This window comes from Mirounga angustirostris, unplaced genomic scaffold (assembly GCF_029215605.1).
Source record: "Mirounga angustirostris isolate CCGP_5_RB_7025 unplaced genomic scaffold, mMirAng1.0.hap1 SCAF_16, whole genome shotgun sequence".
Taxonomy (NCBI): Eukaryota; Metazoa; Chordata; class Mammalia; order Carnivora; family Phocidae; genus Mirounga; species Mirounga angustirostris.
Genome location: NW_026991724.1, coordinates 13917267 through 13935230, shown reverse-complemented (window position 1 = coordinate 13935230; position 17964 = coordinate 13917267). Strand labels below are relative to the sequence as shown.

Sequence of the window (17964 nt, the reverse complement as noted above, 5' to 3'; positions counted from 1 at the left end):
AGTTGATATTAAATCTCTTTACTCTTACAATTTTGGTCCTAAGAGAAGGCTGGATAGACTTTCCTCCTCTTGTCCCCCACCAGCGCCGGTCCCCACCTGTCTTTTTCTGTCTCTCTCCCCCTTTCCCTTCTCTTTCTCTCTCTCTTTTTCTCCCTCTTCTCTCTTTCGCTCTTCCCTCTGCCTCTCTTTCCCTCTCTATTTTTTCTCCGCACTGTCCATTATTTTAGAGAACTATACTTTCAGGAAAAATTTTTTAAATCCTAATATGGGGGTGCCTGGGTGGCTCAGTCAGTTAAGTGTCCGACTTTTGATCTCAGCTCAGGTCTTGGTCTCAGGATCATGAGTTCAAGCCCTATGTTGGGCTCCACGCTGGGCATGGAGTCTACTTAAAAAAATAAAAAATAAAGCAAAATCCTAGTATGTAGAATAGCTACATACATACTATATTGTGCTAACAGTTATGGTTTACCTGTCTTGCTGATAGCACTTTTATCTCTCTTCTCTGTAAACAAACAAGTAAAACCCCCCAACACTACAAATTAGGGCAATTGGCTTTTCCAGGTTTTTTGCTGTATAGGCTAACTCTGTAGGAAATTGTTCGCATAAGACCTGTGACCCCGATGGGGGAGATCCTGAGTATTCCACATACATATTAACAGCTTGGCTCTTTCCAGCCTTTCTTACCTCTGTCATGTAGCCCTTGACACATTCCAGATTATGTAGACTTAAGAAAACAAAAGTTTAAGTCTCCCTATCCCAACCATCCAAATACACAAAAGCATAAAGGCCTGTACTTGGTGATTGGTATGCTGGTTTGTTATTTGTAGAAAGGGTTTTTTGTTTTTCTTTTTTCATTTCTTTCTAGCTTTTTTTTTTTAGCCACACACACCCGTTTTTTTACCTGCATAGTTGATCAGTTACTATTAAGTGAGGTTGCCAAAACAAGAATTGGTCACCTTTTGAAAAGTGGTAGGCTAAAGTTCCTTCTGCCTGAAAGAGGAGGGTGGCTCATTGCTAATTTTCATGATCAAAGACCTAACAGTGGGGTTTTTAAAAATAACGTGAAGGTTATAGTCAGCCCACATACTCTGAATTGTTGATATCTGGAGAACAAACAGAACATAGTAGTTGGTCAGTCTGTTACTTGAGTTATTATCTGGGTGTCTGACTTTTTTTATTTGTTGACATCTCTGACATAGTATTGAGTGTATTCTTTTTTCTGAAGAGTGCCCTTTGTTCCCCACAGACATTCCAGCTGCAGCTTTTGTCTCCAAGCAGCAGCGTTGTCCCAGCATTTAATACGGGGACCATCACACAAGTCATTAAAGTTCTCAATCCGCAGAAGGTGAGTAGCACGTTTGAAGACAGTGTCTGAGTGACATGTAAGCATATTTCCTGAAATAAAATTCTGCTTTGTTTCTCTAGGTTTTCTCTGACTCATAGTTGTAGAAGAAATCTGTGAAAATGTCTAGTCTATCCTCTATTCTTTTGTAGATTAGATAATAAACACAGCCTAGACACTTGAAATGGCTTAGTGGCAGCATTAAAATGCAGCCTTTTTTTTTTTTCAGAGGGAGAGGGGGCGGGAGGGGCAGAGAGAGAATCTTTAGGAAGCTCCACACCCAGCACAGAGCTTGATGGTGGGGCTCAGTCTCATGACCCTGTGATCATGACCTGAGCCAAAATCAAGAGTCAGGCACTCAACCAACTGAGCCACCCAGGCATCCCTAAAATGTAGCTTTAAGGAATTATCTATTTAGATCTATCTATCTACAGATCTAATATCTATCAAGAGAAGACGGAAAGCTTAGACAGTTTAATCTTTTTTTTTTTTAAGGATTTATTTATTTTTGAGAGAGGGAGAGAGAGAGAAAGCACATGGGGGAGGGGGAGAATTTCAAGCAGACTCCGCGCTGAGCACAGAGCCTGACGTGGGGCTTGGTATCACGACCCTGCGATTATGACCCGAGCAGAAACCAAGAGTCAGATGCCCAACCGACTGTGTCACCCAGGTGCTCCTTAGACGTTTTAATTTTTATACAAGTTGCAGTCTGGGGTAAGAGTATCTGTAGAACCACATATATCCATATTTACTACTGTGATTATTAAGTGTGTACAGTACAAGTGGAAGCATTTTTAATGAAGCAGCCAAATGAAAAGTAGCTTTAGATGGGGCGCCTGGGTGGCTCAGTCGGTTAAGCGACTGCCTTCGGCTCAGGTCATGATCCTGGAGTCCCGGGATCGAGTCCCGCATTGGGCTCCCTGCTCAGCAGGGAGTCTGCTTCTCCCTCTGATCCTCCTCCCTCTCATGCTCTCTGTCTCTCATTCTCTCTCTCGCAAATAAATAAAATCTTAAAAAAAAAAGAAAAGTAGCTTTAGAAACTGAAATTAAGCAATATTTCATTATATCTTCTCAAAGAAGTAAATTGACTCCACTTCTAATAGCAATCAATTCACTAGTTTTCAAACAGTTTTTGAAAATGGTTCAGAGAGTTTCTTCACCTTGAAAGATGTCCAGCAGTGTCTTATAAGCCCGGCATGATGATTTCTTCCTCTTACAGCATTTGCCTTTCCTCTGGTACTCACTGGATTCTGAGTATCTGCCTATAGCACAAGCCTAGATTCCTTTGATGATCTGATACATAGAGTAAAAATTTTCTTTTTTTTCCTTGTTTTTATTTTCATAAATAATTAAAATTATACCAGAAGGGTAAAAATTTATTTAATGCATTAATATTTGAAATCTGCCACGTAAAGTAAAGGGGTTTATAATTGAGTTTTCTTAAAATGACTTCTGTTACCATAAGTAACATAATTTTTTTTTTCTTTTATGTCTTGGGAATAAAACAAGTTTATGTTCACATTTACTATTGGTTTTACAGACAGAGCAAGAGTATCTCTGAATGTAGAGCATAAGATGAGTATGTTTAGGGGCGCCTGGGTGGCTCAGTCGTTAAGTGTCTGCCTTCAGCTCAGGTCATGATCCCAGGGTCCTGGGATCGAGCCCCGCATCGGGCTCCCTGCTCGGCAGGAAGCCTGCTTCTCCCTCTCCCACTCTCCCTGCTTATGTTCCTGCTCTCGCTATCTCTGTAAAATAAATAAATAAAAAATCTTTAAAAAAAAAAAAAAGATGAGTATGTTTACCTCATTTTTCTGGAAACTTGGATACAAAGGTTGAATCTTTTTTTTTTTTTTTTTTTTTAAGATTTTATTTATTTATTCATGAGAGACAGAGAGAAACAGAGGGAGAAGCAGGCTCCCAAGGAGCGGGAAGCCCGATGTGGGACTCGATCCCGGGACCCTGGGATCATGACCTGAGCCGAAGGCAGATGCTTAACCATCTGAGCCACCCAGGCGCCCCAAAGGTTGAATCTTTTTGAGAAGCCCTCAGCCACTGTTACTATGAAACTGCTCCCAAGTGGTTCTGTCCCGTGAATGCAGTTCTCGGACTGAAGCTGATGCTGTGTTCCGGAGATGCACTTTCTCTACTCGACTGCATGATGTTGGCCAGAGTACTAGGCAGTAACGGTGGTGGTAGTGGTTATTTGCCTGTGTGTCATTTTTAAGAGGCAGCTTTGCTCTAAAATAATTTGTTTGGATTAAAGGTCTATTTGTGGACCACACAGATTCTACAGATTTCCTTTCACTGTAATTTACAATTCTCTGTTCTTCTACAGCAACAGCTGCGAATGCGAATCAAGCTCACATATAACCACAAGGGCTCAGCAATGCAAGATCTAGCAGAAGTGAACAACTTTCCCCCTCAGTCCTGGCAATGAGGGCCCGGCACCATTCTCATTCTTGTCCCACTCAATCAAAGGAACCCTGGGAAGGAGGTTGTGATCGCTGGCAAGTCCCCCCCAACTGTACCATGGGCATGAGGAGCTAAAGAGAACTGTTGAGGAGGATTTTCCTGAAGTTATTGCTGACCTTGAAGCATTGTCAAAGACGAATCTCCTCTCCTCCACTGTTGAGGCCGGCTGCTTCTGGAGGCTACTTTGCACTCTTCCTCCTCTTCTCCTTTGTCCGCACTTCTCCACCCCTCCCACATTTACAGCCAGAATCAACATTCCCTGGGCCCCTGAGGAAATAAGCAGCTGGTCTGGAGGAGAGGACTGGAATCCATGGCAAGAAAACACTCACTCTGTCTCTGCAGCAAAGAGTTGCCCCTTCTTTCTACTGTGTTTTTCTGTGGACTGGGTGAGGTGGGGGTATCCACTCCTCAGTAGCTGGGTTACCATCTTCAGGCGCTTTTTACATCAGGCATTCAGAATGGAAATGTTAACAATGGACATTAGGGAGCCCTGCCTTTTTCTACTGGTTCCCCCAATGTTTGAAAGAGGCATTAGGCTCCTGGTAGCCTTTTCTGTGCATTGCTGTATACACACAGACACACACATGTATGTAATTTTGTTACCAAGACCTGGGCAGACCTGGAGAGGTTATTTGTAAACACTGGACAGATGCAGTTAAAAAGAGCTTGTGTTGAGATTCGGCATGAAGGATATGGTGCTCTCTTTGTAATAGAAACTCCCAAGGCTCTTCCAGCTCCCCTTTCTCTCCATTCTTTAGCTGTAGTCATGAATACTCCCCATGATTTTCAAAATTGATTCCCCTGAAAGTGCAAAGTGGACAACTTCTAAAAGGCATATAAATAGTTATTAATGCCCCTATCCCCACCACAAATTTTAAAGTTTCTCCTAAGCCCATAACTTGCCTGTTGAACTATGGTAAATGGGTGGAAAGAGGAGTTTGCTTTTTAAGATCAGACTCCTTAACAAAAGCACCTTTGCCCATAGGAAGAGTGAGTATCAGACTCATCCTAGAGCATATTGGAGTCATCTTCTCCATTACTCCAAACCTTCCTTTTTATTTCCTGAGCCTGGCTTGGACCTTGGCATTCCGTTTGAATTCCTTCTTCTAACTGGAACATTTGTGTTGTATCTGTAACACTGGCACTGAAATAAAGACCACGCGGTTAAAGAAACCTTTCCTATATTGTACTTTATGGTGTTGGAATGAAGCCTTGTAGCTTCCTTGCCCCCTTGTGAGAGGAAGTCTTATGGACACCATAGAGTCTGAGAAGTTGGTCTCATGAGAGAGGCCAGTCTCATGAACATCTGCATCAAGGACCTGAGGTCTGGAGCTTTTGAAACTAGGGAGAGTGCCGAGTGCTTTTTAGAAAGGACCCTTGTGTTCTCAGACCTTAACACTGAGTTGCTGGTATGAGGTAAGGTGACTTCTGTGGCACCAGGTGCCACGTCTGATGTGCTTAGGAAGAGAGGACAAGTCAGGACTGCCGTGCTCTTAGAAGGTTTGCAATCATTACTGTATTGAGTACAGTATGAGGGCTACCTTGGCTTTGGTCTTAAACCTGGGTACAAATCTCTTTTTTCTCCCCCCTCATTTCACCAAGCCTTTACTTAAAATCTTCAGTGTCTTGTCAAATCTAGCTCTGTATCAGATGCCAGATTATTCCTAACATTTGACAAACTGGGGTTGAACTAAAAGGCTTCAAAGGGGAAACTTTCTGGTCTTACTCGTAAACAAGAGCAAGATTTGCTAAAACTTACCCTACTGGGTAAATGGTTGAGTCAAGAACAGGATGTTACCTTGTCCATGCACAGTTTTTAGTAAAGGCAAGTGTGGACTAGTGTATGTTTCAGACAACTTGTTCAGCCTGGGCAATGGAGAATAGCCTTTCAAGGTTTCTTTGCCGACTGATTTCATTGGATGGATACTTAATGCTGTGAAACAGAATAGGATTAACATAGTGTTGGTGGATTTCTCGAACAGAATTTATCTAACATTCCTCTCTGGGTTAGAGGCTTTATTCTTCTCTCACGTTAATAGTTGACCAGCTCAAGTTTCTTTAGTTGGACTGAATTGAATCTGAGAAATCTGCCGAAGACCATGCTATAAGACAGTGCTAGCTAGTGGAGCTGGAAAGGGTCTACTCTAGTAACAAAGCATCTCTCTGCGTGATTATAGTTTTGAGGTAGAGTTATGTGATTATCCATAGCTTTGTCTAGATGGGATAAAAATCATGGCCTTAACGCAAAGGGTGCTGCCTAGAATATTTGGAGTGATTTTGGAAAGTGAAGCTGAGCACCACACTGAAGAACTAGCGGCCAGAAAGCTGCCTAGGATCCTGATGGTTGTGACGACTCTTTCAAATGATGGGATCTTTGAAGGCTTCAGCGTGCCTTAGTTTCTAGGATCAGAATTAGTTCTCCTCGTACTTGGCCTTGCTGCTAAAAGGAGAAATCTCTTACTTTCTATGAATACTTACACATTTCAGTAATTTATTTCCCTGGTATGACCATGCAAGGGGGAGCAAATTTGGATAGATTTACGTCAGAGCCATTGTGAGGAAAGAGTGATTTCCATGGCTGTCTTAATAACCCCAGGGTGATGAGCAGTGAGCCTACACATACTCGGACAATTTCACATACATTTTTACCTCATTTCCTCCCCCTCTTTCAGAGTAGTGTATCCTATCACTCCCACCCCCTCCACCCAAGTAATCCTAAGGGACAATTCATCTAAGTGATCTCAAAAAACTGCAGGAAGGGTGCTCTACCCGAGAAGCTTCTCCCACAATGCTCTGGTGCTGTTACCTTGAGGTGATTGGGACAGTCATGGAATGTTTTATGCTGTCTGTAGTGATCATCTGTTCATTTTAAGGTCTTTCTCATTTAAAGAAACATTCCTCAGTATAACATTTGGGAGGGGATTTTTTTCCTCTTAACTGGGTTAAAGATGTGGTTCATACCCTTTATTTGTCCCATTCATATAAGAAAGTAGACAGTTGAGTATTTCCATCTACGGTATAACATGCTTTTCATTTTTACATTCTTCTAGAAGAGGTTGGATGTTAGGGGATACTGTTTTTGAGGTTCAACTTTATTATTTTATACATTGGAAAATACTTGGGCCATGAGAACTAGGGGGGAAGAAAGAGTGTGAATATGTCTTATTTTTTTCTAGTGAATGTATCTTATCTTCATTGCCCTAAACCGAATGAGAGCTAGCGAGCAAAAAGTGGATATTCACGAATTTGTGGTTGGTGAAGAGGTGGTTCATGACTGTATACTCATGTGTTTGGGAGTGGGGAGGGTCACTGAAGAGCCGAAAGTCCTGAAGTTTAAAACACGTTGACAGGCTTTGGCTCAGGAGGGTGGGGCTGCTTGTGGAAGTGAATCACTCTTTTTCAAGCAATAGTAGCGAGTGGGCTCCATCTGCAGGGTTCCAGGACCCAGCGCACTTAAACAAAAGAACGTGCTGAAGCAGCTTGCACAGTTGCTTCCGTGAACTTCCGGGAGGCTCATTCTGGCTTCAGGATGGAGCATCGGAGTTTTTTTGTTTTTGTTTTTGGAACCTGCTGTTGCGCTTTGTGTGTTTTGTTTTTGTTTTCAATTTGGGGGGTTGCTCATGGGAAAGAGCTTCTGGACTCTTTCCTTTGTGAACTCCCACTGTGTCCCTGTAAAGTCCCATTTCTTTCATAATTGTTGTAAGTTACATTTTCATTAAGCCCCATCACATCTTCTTTACTGTAAAAATATTAAAAGGCTGTTTCTAAGTGGGACAGCTAATTCTAATTATTGCAGACATATTTTTGAGATGTAAAAAAAATTTAAAATTAAATGATAAGTCTTAGAGGCGAGTGAGGAATAAAATGGATGTAAACATTTACATGGGATGCATTAGAATTCTGCTGTGTGTATTGTCTTTTGGTTGAAACAAATTATGAACAGTGACTAATAATAAAAAGTCAATACTCAATGATTTAAAATTTGCTTCCTTGCTTCTTATAAGTGGATTGGAGAAGCCTTGAATGAATTCTTATTCCAGAGCTTTGAGCCAAACTTACTGACCTGTTAATGTTCCTTTTACACAGAAATCTCACCTAGAAGAATTTGAACAACCTAAAAAAAAACTTGTAGTCTATAACAGTCAAAAGTGCAATTGGGAATTTTAACTAATGATTATTAACTCATGCTTACTTCTCCACATGGGTGAACTTTCAAACAAGGCAAAGAAATCATATCAAAGTGAAATGTGTATTTAGAGGTGGTCATGGGGTTTTAGTTATAAGCTATTTGTAAATTGTTTAAGTGTATCTGTGACTGGGAAGAGGAAGGTTTGACCAGCCAAAATGAATTCTATTTCATGATCTATTTAATGTGAATTCTTCCATAGAAGTGAGAGTGGCTGGGTGTTGGAAGCTATAGGCTTTCTATTGCTTGGGTGATCCCTGATACTCCCTTGATTGAGAAGGGGGAGATCATGAAAGCCCCCTAAGTGAGAAGGAGAAGAGAAGCCTTGGCATATATCTGGTTTATGCAGAAGTGCCCTTTGGCACTGTTTGATAAGTGACATTTCTGTAATCTTATATGTGGTTTAGTTAAAATTCATTTTTGTTTCTAATATTAAATTTAGTTAACATGTTCATCTGCATGTAATTTCATGTTAGAGGAAAATATAAAAACTACAATAGAAAAGTTTAGCTAGTAATAGACTTCAGGCATTTACTCAACAATACAATGAATAGTGTTGAGATTTGAACTTCAGTCCAGAAGGACTGAGGTAATTTTTATCACTTTTAAGGGTTTTCCATGCTATTTCCTCCCCTAGTTCAATTGTCCCCATATTTTGAAAATATATCCCTTCAAACCCTGAGGCCAGGTAAATACTACCTGTTTCTTTGGAATTAAAATAAAGACTTTCTAAAACTGCAGCACCTGGGTGGTTCAGTCAGGTAGCGTCTGCCTTCGGCTCAGGTCATGATCCTGGGGTCCTGGGATCCAGCCCCGCATCGGGCTCCCTGCTCAGTGGGGAGTCTGCTGCTCCCTCTGCCCCTCACCCCACTCTTGTGCTCTTTCTCTCTCAAATAAATAAAATCTTAAAAAAAAAAAAATCTAAATCTGTTCAACCTAAGGTAGAAAAGAGATTTAGGCCTACAGATGACTTTGTGATCATTAAAGGAGTGGGAACTAGCTATAAATAAGTGAATGTGGTAAGACCTTATGGCTCTTCTACCATAGTTGGACAAACTTTTCTTCTCTAGACTTTCTTTCGATTTTGTAGTGAGGATTAGGAAAAGCTCCTGGGATAAAGTGTGTGTGTGTGTCTCCTTCCCTCCCCAGGTGGAGAGAGGTATGTACAGCTGCTTATAGGAAAGATACAGAAAGGAGGCAGAAATGACTTCTGTCTCTTGGCTTGATCTAAACAGTGATTTTTGTAACCATGAACCTGCAGTGAGGGCAGATGGATTTTTGCACAGAAATTCCCAGAGGATTTTATTTTTAGGGTTAGTTTCAGCTGTTTACCATTTCCAGAAATTGTAGTTACATAACCCTTGGCATACATAATGCACACTGCTTTGAACTGGGGAAGAACATGAATATATGACCTTTGAAACAATATAAAATGTTAATGGCAGTACATGATTTGGAAAGAAAAAGGAGAATCCAATTGGTTGATTGCCGAATTGGATCTTAAAACATGGAGACCTTTCAAGAGTTGCATCGTAAATGATCCCCTGGAATATCTGGGTTGGTAGTTTTTTTTTTAGTTTTGGTTTTCCTTTTGAAAGAGGTACTACTGTTGTTGATGAATGAAGAAGTAGGAAATACATAACTTTTAGCATATGCTTGTATTCTGAATTGATGCATTAGCCCTTATTCCATTAATTAAAAAACCCAATCTACCACTGCTGTTCCCCAGCATGAACTCAAAATGTTGGTCCTGGGATAAAATCCTTTCCCTTCAGGTGATTAATCAATAAAAAGCTGCTTATGAGATCAGGAAAATGTAACGTATAAAATCTCAAACAGGCTTTTTAGAAACACTAATTCTGAACCACATTTTGGTCTTTCCACAGTCCCTTCCCTCCTCTGTCAAGGTCCACTTCTCTCCCCATATGGGTGCTTACAGCTTATATACCAGTGTTCCTGCAGGAAGAAGTTACCCAGTAAGCACGGAAATGGGAATTCAACTACTTTGAGTAGCTTTCTTGAAAGTAGTTTCAAGGTAGAAGGAAGACCCAGGAGGTAGTCAACCTGAGAGCTTTTTTCACTTTATACCAGACTCATAGAAGTCATTTTTAATTTTAAAATGAGACAAATGAAGACTACTGGAGATTGGAATTTTAGTATATGCAAAGTAGTTCATGTGAAGGGAGAAAGTAGTGGCCAAACTTTTGTACAGAGTCAGATTTTGTCTTGTAATTGAAAAGATCTCCAAACGGATACATATCTCATAGTAGAAAGGGGGCACGTGCAGACTGTACTGTTAGATCTCAAACTCTCTTGTACTAAGCCTATAATTAAAATATTTTAACCATATAGTTGGTATGGGCTAGGCAAGCTGGAGCAGTAGATAAGGTGATACTATTTTTACCAATTCAAATCTCAGGGAATTACTGATTTTTTGCTGCTTAATTCCTTACATATTGCTTGAAGATTCATTAACACTTGTTTAAGAAGGAAAGCCCTAAAATCCAGAAGTCTGAAAGGTTTCCTAGGAAAATCTAGAGTAGAAATTACAGGAAGAGAACTCTGAGGAATTGAGTAAATTCTAAATTTGGAAAATCAGGATTATAATGACTATTATGAATCCCTACTAAGCACTTTGTATGCCTTTACAAAATCTTGATAATAACTGCCAGACAAATACTAATTTCTATTTCACAGCTAAGAAGCAAAGGCTCAAATCAAGTAAATTGCACAAGGATAGAGGTGTAATAAGAGGTAAAGCTCAAATTTGGAATTGGGCTGACTCCAAATTTGGCTGACTGGCTAGCCACAAAGTACCATCACTGCAGGAATTAAAATAATAAATTAACTTTTAAAGATTTTCTGAATTAGCCTTGCAAATAATAAAATGGTCTTAGACCATATTGTGGCTTGAGGCAGAGTAAAGAATTCTGATACTTCTACTAAAGGAGGAGAAAAGGGAATTAAAATATGGCTGGGAGGTGAGTTGACATTTTGTACACGAGGTTGGGTCGAATTTGCTAAAGAACATAGTGAGCATCTCTAATCAGAGAAAAGGCCTTGCAAAGGTGACTGTTCTCAACAATCCGTTCAGTGGGGCTTTGCATTTGAGGGTGCCAGGCCAGTTTTGGAGGTGAAAGAGGAAACGTCTGGGAGAGGTAAGTTACAAGAGCCACCCTCTGCGGAGGGCAGCGTCCTGTCACTACTAACAGGTGCAGACCCCACCTGCCCCAAGTCCAGTCGGTACTTCGGAGGCGGGGATAGCAGTAAATCACTCTCCCTGTGCTTCAGTCCAACAAACTGAGGGCGGCCGGAGGCGCAGGCCCAGCCTTGCGGAGGCGCCCGGCTCCGCCCGCGGGGTCGGCACAGCCGCCCAGCCAGGATGCGGCTCGCGGAGTCTGGGCCGCGCCGGGCCCGCAGCTACGCAGGTCCCGCGGGGCTGCGGGAGGGGCGGGGCCCGGGGCGGGGCGGGCGGCCGCGGGAGGCGGGGCCGCGGGCTGCTCGCGCGCGCCGCCGAGGCTTCGCGCGCCGTCGCGCCGGCCCGGCGTCCCTGTGCAGCCCCCGCCGCCGATGGGGGAGGTGGAGCCGGGGCCCGCGGGCCCGCTCGAGCCCCCGGAGCCACCCGAAGCGCCCGCGAGCCGCCTGCCGGGAGGGATCCGGGTCCTGAAGGTGAGGCGGGAGGGCTGGGGAGGGAACCAGGGCGGGGAGAGGCCGCCCCTGCTCCGCGCAGTGGCCGAGGCAGTCGGCGACCCCCGCGCCGCGTCAGTCCGCTTCAACGCCCGGCTGCCCCGCAGTCCGGCTGGGGGCGCCGCGGCCCCCGCCTCGGCCTCCGCGCCTGGCCCCCACCGCGGCCTCGGCCGCCTCCGTCTCCCCTCCGCTGCCCATCCCTGGGCGCGCGCCACCCGTCTCGCAGGCCCACGCCTTCGGTCCGGCGTCCGCCCCGCCGCCGCCGCCCACCCGGCTCCTCTGGGACCCGGGGGCTCGCCTCGGCCGCCCTCGGCCTCGTTCAGGGCCGGGGACCGGTCGCCCGTGGCCCGAGAGCGGGGCTGGAAGTACGCAGGGCTTCCTCCCCGGACACCTGAAGACATCACCCCAGCGGGAGGATGGCGGCGGTGATTGGCCGGGCGCTGCCGTGTGCTCGGGGCTACGCCGGGTGGAGCGGGCCGACTCTGCCCTCGGGGCTCGCCACCGAAGTTAGGACCCGGCTCTCCGCTCCGAGGCGCCGGCCTGCAAGCTCCACCTGCCCGCCTGGAGAGAGAATCCGCGGAGGAGCTTAATCTCGGGGAATCTCTGGGCGTGTTGCAGCAGGGAGGAGGGGTTCGGCAAAAAGGGCATTCCTGTTTGCGGGAGCCGGGCTAACAATCCAGGGAGACGGTAATGGGGGAGAGGTTATGCAACAGGCAGCTAGCGGGGTTCTGGGGCAGGAATTGGGGGGAGTAGGAGGAAAATGAAAGCAGAATCTGGCAAGGCGGGGAGTGGAGCCTTGAAGGGGATGGCAAGAAGTTTAAATGCACAAGGGTCGGCAGGGGACAGTGAAGATGATTTAAAGGAGGGGTTCTGGGAGACTAACTGCATGGTTTTCTTCTGGTCTCTGAAATAGTTGGAGAGGATTTTTTTCTGTAGGTCAAGTATATAAACTAGATGTCCTTCTGGAGATGAAATAGAATTCCTTCTAGAGTTTTAGAAGAGGAAATCAGCAGTATTTAAAACTTGCCAGCGAGACGGAAGAGAGGACAGAAAATTAAGATGTTTTGGTGTCTTTCAAAAATACTTTGCAAAACAGTGAAAATACATGATGTTAAAAAATACATTAAGTAATAGTTGTTAATTGGAATCAAGGGTGAGCACTGTATATTGAGATTATTTGTAGGACACTGCAAAGATGGGAACACCGAAAAAAAAAAATAGGTATGAAGCATCTGGTGAATCCATCCATGAAACAGTATAAAATAGAGCTCTCTAAAATATAAAACATTTTTTTTCTGCTGTTACCTCTCAGTCTTAATGCAGTGACTTAAAGCAATAACTTTTCATAGTTTACCTTTACTTCTGCATAAACCTTGTACATATTTATTTTAACTTATTTAACCATAAGTTTTAAGTATAATTACTTTAAGGCCTTTAGATATTTATTTAAAACTATAAGGTCATCAAATGTAAATTGTGAATGAACTTTAAAAAAAAAAGTTGTGCTGCTCTGGCTTATCAGGAAATGGCAGGTCTGAGAGATAGGTAATGCCCTCTGGTCTAGAAGATAACCTTGGCTTTTTTAATAACAACTTTTTGTGGGGGAGGGAGTGAATTGTGAGATGGAAGGAATTGAGAAAGGAGGCTCTTGATTCAAAGGGTCCTGCCTTCCTAGACTTTCAGGAAGTGGTCAAATTTACCGCTGGTTCCTTAGGGCTCCAATCTGGGGACTGTTAGAAAGATGCCAGAAATTAATCTTGATTGTAGTACTGGGTTGGTGGTATGGGAGGCTGACAGTGTCTTTTTTTTTTTTTTTAAAGATTTTATTTATTTATTTGAGAGAGAGAATGACAGAGAGAGAGAGCATGAGAGGGGGAGGGTCAGAGGGAGAAGCAGACTCCCTGCCGAGCAGAGAGCCCGATGCGGAACTCGATCCCGGGACTCCAGGATCATGACCTGAGCCGAAGGCAGTCGCTTAACCAACTGAGCCACCCAGGCGCCCTGACAGTGTCTAATGCCCTTGTGTCTCTTGCTTTATTGCATATGGTTAACACTTTAAATAATCCTTGCAAATAAATGGGATTGGCTATGGAGAACAGGTGCTGTGTGTTCTGCACACTTAAGTTTCCTTAAGTAGCTGAGTGGTTGAATTTTGTGCCAAGTGAAACTGGAAAAGAATATATAGGTAGAAGTCATAATCTCCTGCTTGTTCTTTGAAGACCCTTTGAAAAAAGCTTACTGTTCTTTTTTGTAATGCTTTTATACTAACTACAAAGTTATGAGCGTCATTATTGTCAATAATACAGATCTTCATAAAAAGGCTAATATAACTAAGCCAATATAATTTAGCTAGATTAGATCTAGGTCCATCAGTATGGGGTATTGGAAAGTTTGATTCAAAATCTACTCCCAGATTTATTTAGCAAATTGCTAATTAGAATGTACCCCTTTACTGTTGTTGGAATATAAGTACGATATTTGTAATACTCTTATTTTTTTTTTTTTAAGATTTTATTTATTTGACAGAGACAGAGATAGCGAGAGCAGGAACATAAGCAGGGCGAGTGGGAGAGGGAGAAGCAGGCTTCCTGCCGAGCAGGGAGCCCGATGTGGTACTCGATCCCAGAACCCTGGGATCATGACCTGAGCCTAAGGCAGACGCTTAACGACTGAGCCACCCAGGCGCCCTATTTGTAATACTCTTAAGATTATTGGGAGTAGCTATGAAGCATAGTTTTCCAGATGTTTGCTACAATTTTGGGATTATTTTTTTACTCAGACTGTAGAAGATATGAAGTTATAACTGGGCAGCAAGTGCCATGAGATCAATTTTCATCAGTACTAGTTTCAGGTTTTTAGCCAAGTAATGTGTGTATATGGTTTTTAAAAATCAATGAATACCAAAATGATTTTTAATGAACTGAAATATTCTTCCTCTGCTTATCTCATCCCACCCTTTCCAAAATATTCCTTAACATATATTCCTAGAGATGAGCCCTTATTGTTTTAAAGTTTTGAATGCAGGAGCCTATCTCTTACCTTATGGTATTTCACATTCTAATAGAACTCAGTGAGTAGGGAGAGTTACTTGACCAGACTCTGTTTTTCCCGTACATATCTTAGAGTTAATTGTACGGGGGCGTTTAATAGTTTATCATCTTTGAACTGATCACAGCCCTCATATGTTATTTTAATTTTTAGAGAGTTAAAAGCTTAAAACTGAAGTGGTACTTAATTCATGGCCTACTCTAAAGACTTGCACTTTCTAGAAATGTATGTGTAAATCTTTTTTTTTTTTTTTGAGAGGGAGAGAGTGTGGGGGGGAGGGGCAAAGGGAGAGAGAGAATCTCAAGCAGGCTCTGTAGCCTCTTGGCGATATTGAGATTATGACCTGAGCCGAAATCAAATCAGTCGCTTTACCAGCTGAGCCACCGAGGGGCCCCTATTTAAATCTGAAATATGCTCTTTTACACTTGTTTGATGTGAGAGTTGATTATAGACCTGTTCCCTTTTAGAAAAGTTTGTCAACAGATTTACATAAGAGTAAGGGAAGCAATATCATTTCTTAATCTATCAATTTCAGTGGAAAAGTGATTCTAAAAGCTGATAGTCTATCAGCGGACAGTATTGGCCTTTCCAGGGTTTTCTGATGCTTTTCGCAGGGGAGAAGGAAGCACTAGGTAATTCAGCAATAACTAATAATAGCTGAACAGTCCATCTAGATTATTGCTAGAAGGCTATGCTTGCTTGGTATCTAGATCTTTTAAATGCCTATTGAGCAGGTTTAAGGGAATGATACCTACTAAAGGTCTAACTCCACAGTTTATCTTCACCGGGTGGAATATATCATATAAATAGGAGATACCATTCTTTGACCAACAACACATGTGTTTCGATAAAGATCTTAAGGAATTTTTATAGTCTTCCCGCCCCATGCAAAAAGTGTTTTTATTAAAGCATAGGGACATAACCCATGGGCAGAAAGAGCTGCCAAGGATTTAGAGTCTTAAGGGAAATACATAAACACTTTTTTTAAGACTTTATTTATTTGAGAGAGAGAGAGAGCAGGGGGAGGGGCAGAGGGAGAGGGACAAGCAGACTCCCTTCTGATTGGGGAGCCTGACATAGAGCTTGATCACAGGACCCTGAGACTATGACCCCAGCTGAAATCAGATGCTTAACCAACTGAGCCACCCAGGCACCCCTATAAATGCATTTAAAAATGACTTAAAAAAATTTTTTTTTTCAAAGATTTTATTTATTTGAGAGAGAGAGAGCATAACAAGCAAGGGGAATGGCAGAGGGAGAGGGAGAAGCAGGCTCCCCACTGAGCAGGGAGCCAGATGTGGGGCTCTATCCCAGGACCCTTGGATCATGACCTGAGCCGAAGGGAGATGCTTAACTGACTGAACCACCCAGGCGCCCCTAAAAATGACTTTAAAAATCCTCCCAGAAGAAAAATCTTGGATGAACTAATATAATAACTTCCAGGGATTTTTCTTGACTTTTCTAAGATTGCGAAGATCATTGGGCCATTATTTGACCTTAAAAAGTTTTTTTAAAGATGCTTTTTGGTGTTTGTGTGGAATAGTATCTACTTGCTCTCTCTTTAAGTAGCAGGGGAGCAAAATTTCTCTCCACTCAGTGCAGAATGCAGAGCTTCTTTGTATAAATGTTACTGTACCTTATAGAATACCGTTTTTAGATGGGCCAGTTGATCATGCCCAAAGACTGAAAAATAAGGAATATTTAAAATTAATCAGTGGTTATTTGTATTCAGTGACTAAAATTACCGATACAAATATGATGGCCTTTGTCTTTATAAAATAAGGACTTGAAAGCCCTCTGTTAATTCTGAGAAGTTCAGCTTTGAGAAAATGATCTTGTGGACAAGAGGAGACCTAATTCCTACTTGTAGCAGGGGTTTATCCTGCTTATCTAAAGTTAGAATCAGTAATGATCCTCATGGTTTTGAATAGCTATATTCTAATCCTTAATATCTGTAAAATGATGGATTTACCTGTTATCCTTAATTTAAACAATGAAGCCATTCTCACTCATATTTTTCTTTCTTCCCACATGGAAATACCTTCTCACTTTTCCTTCACTTTTCTTTATCATCTTAGAAATTGAATTTTAGGTGCCACAGTTATCCTCAAATACTTAATCTCGGTAACTACAAAAATAATATTTGCTTTATTTATAGGTATTTCTGACTTCCAATGAGGAATAGTAGCAAAAGTCTTTTATTTACTTTGTGGTTGGTAAAAAGATTTTAGGGTTCTTTGTAAAAAAGGAGATTTTTTTCCCCTCAAGTTTGTTCAACCTCTTGCCAGAGCAAATTGAGCTGTAGTAGAAACTGGGAATACATTCTGTGATGTGATTTCTGTGAGTTCTGCATGCATCAGTGTGCCACTCAAGTATTAAGGCACTGTAATAGATTCTCAGTGTGGAAGAGAGGAAGAAGTATCAAATACACGATTAAAACCCATTGTGACCCCCCTAGTAGTAGACATATGTTCAAGGTGAGGAGGCTCTGCTGTGGAGAGAGTAGAGTCACTAATTCTAGCTATGCAGAGAAAATGGGGATGGGATACATGGAAGGCTCCATAGGGAACACAAGAGAGGGTGACATATGAGTAGAGTTTTGAAGGCTGTCTAGTCAGATGGACAAGACGGAGAAGGACATTTCAGACAAGTCACAGAATTGTGGAATCGTGGTGTGTTTGGGGAGTTACAAATAGCTGGATGTGACTGAAACAGTGACAGGTAATGGAGAATGATGCTAGAGAGGTATGGCAGTGTGTTAGCGGAAATGCCTTTATATTAAAGGGAACAGGGGTGCCTGGGTGGCTCAGTCGGTTAAGCGTGGGACTCTTGGTTTCAGCTCAGGTCATGATCTCAGGGTTGTGAGATGGGGCTGCAGGTGTAGGGCTCCATGCTCAGCGGTGAGTCTGTTTGTCCTTCTCCCTTCCTCCTCTCTGCCATACCCTCCTCCTTCCTCCTCCCTCCTCTCTCTCTCTCTCAAATAAATACATAAATAAAATGTTAAAAAAAAATGGAACAGAAATGGCACATCATAAATATAGAGTAGGTCAGTATTGATCTTTAGAGACTTGTCATATTGCTGTAGCAGTTGTTTTTTCTTTGTGGTAACCGTAACGTGTGTGAATTTCACATACCTAAATTATCAAATGCAACACTAATTTTTTTAGAAACGTGATTAGAATGGAAAGAACATTTGTTCAACATTGTGCAGTATTCTGTACTTGCTTAT

The 17964-nt window shown here is 42.4% G+C and overlaps 2 protein-coding genes across 4 annotated transcripts in view; both read left to right on the top strand.

Annotated features, from left to right (window-relative positions):
- The window catches only part of AP1G1 (adaptor related protein complex 1 subunit gamma 1), an 81186-nt gene extending 73391 nt beyond the window's left edge, over positions 1-7795 (top strand). For both annotated transcript variants that reach the window (XM_064581186.1, XM_064581187.1), the window contains 2 exons: positions 1247-1345; positions 3678-7795. In XM_064581186.1, coding sequence (XP_064437256.1) covers positions 1247-1345; positions 3678-3779 — 201 coding nt within the window. In that variant the 3' untranslated portion in view covers positions 3780-7795. The remainder of the gene's footprint in view (positions 1-1246; positions 1346-3677) is intronic.
- Positions 7796-11520: 3725 nt separating this feature from the next.
- The window catches only part of PHLPP2 (PH domain and leucine rich repeat protein phosphatase 2), a 75312-nt gene continuing 68868 nt past the window's right edge, over positions 11521-17964 (top strand). For both annotated transcript variants that reach the window (XM_064581690.1, XM_045890802.3), the window contains exon 1: positions 11521-11669. In XM_064581690.1, the coding sequence (XP_064437760.1) occupies positions 11571-11669 (99 nt within the window). In that variant the 5' untranslated portion in view covers positions 11521-11570. The remainder of the gene's footprint in view (positions 11670-17964) is intronic.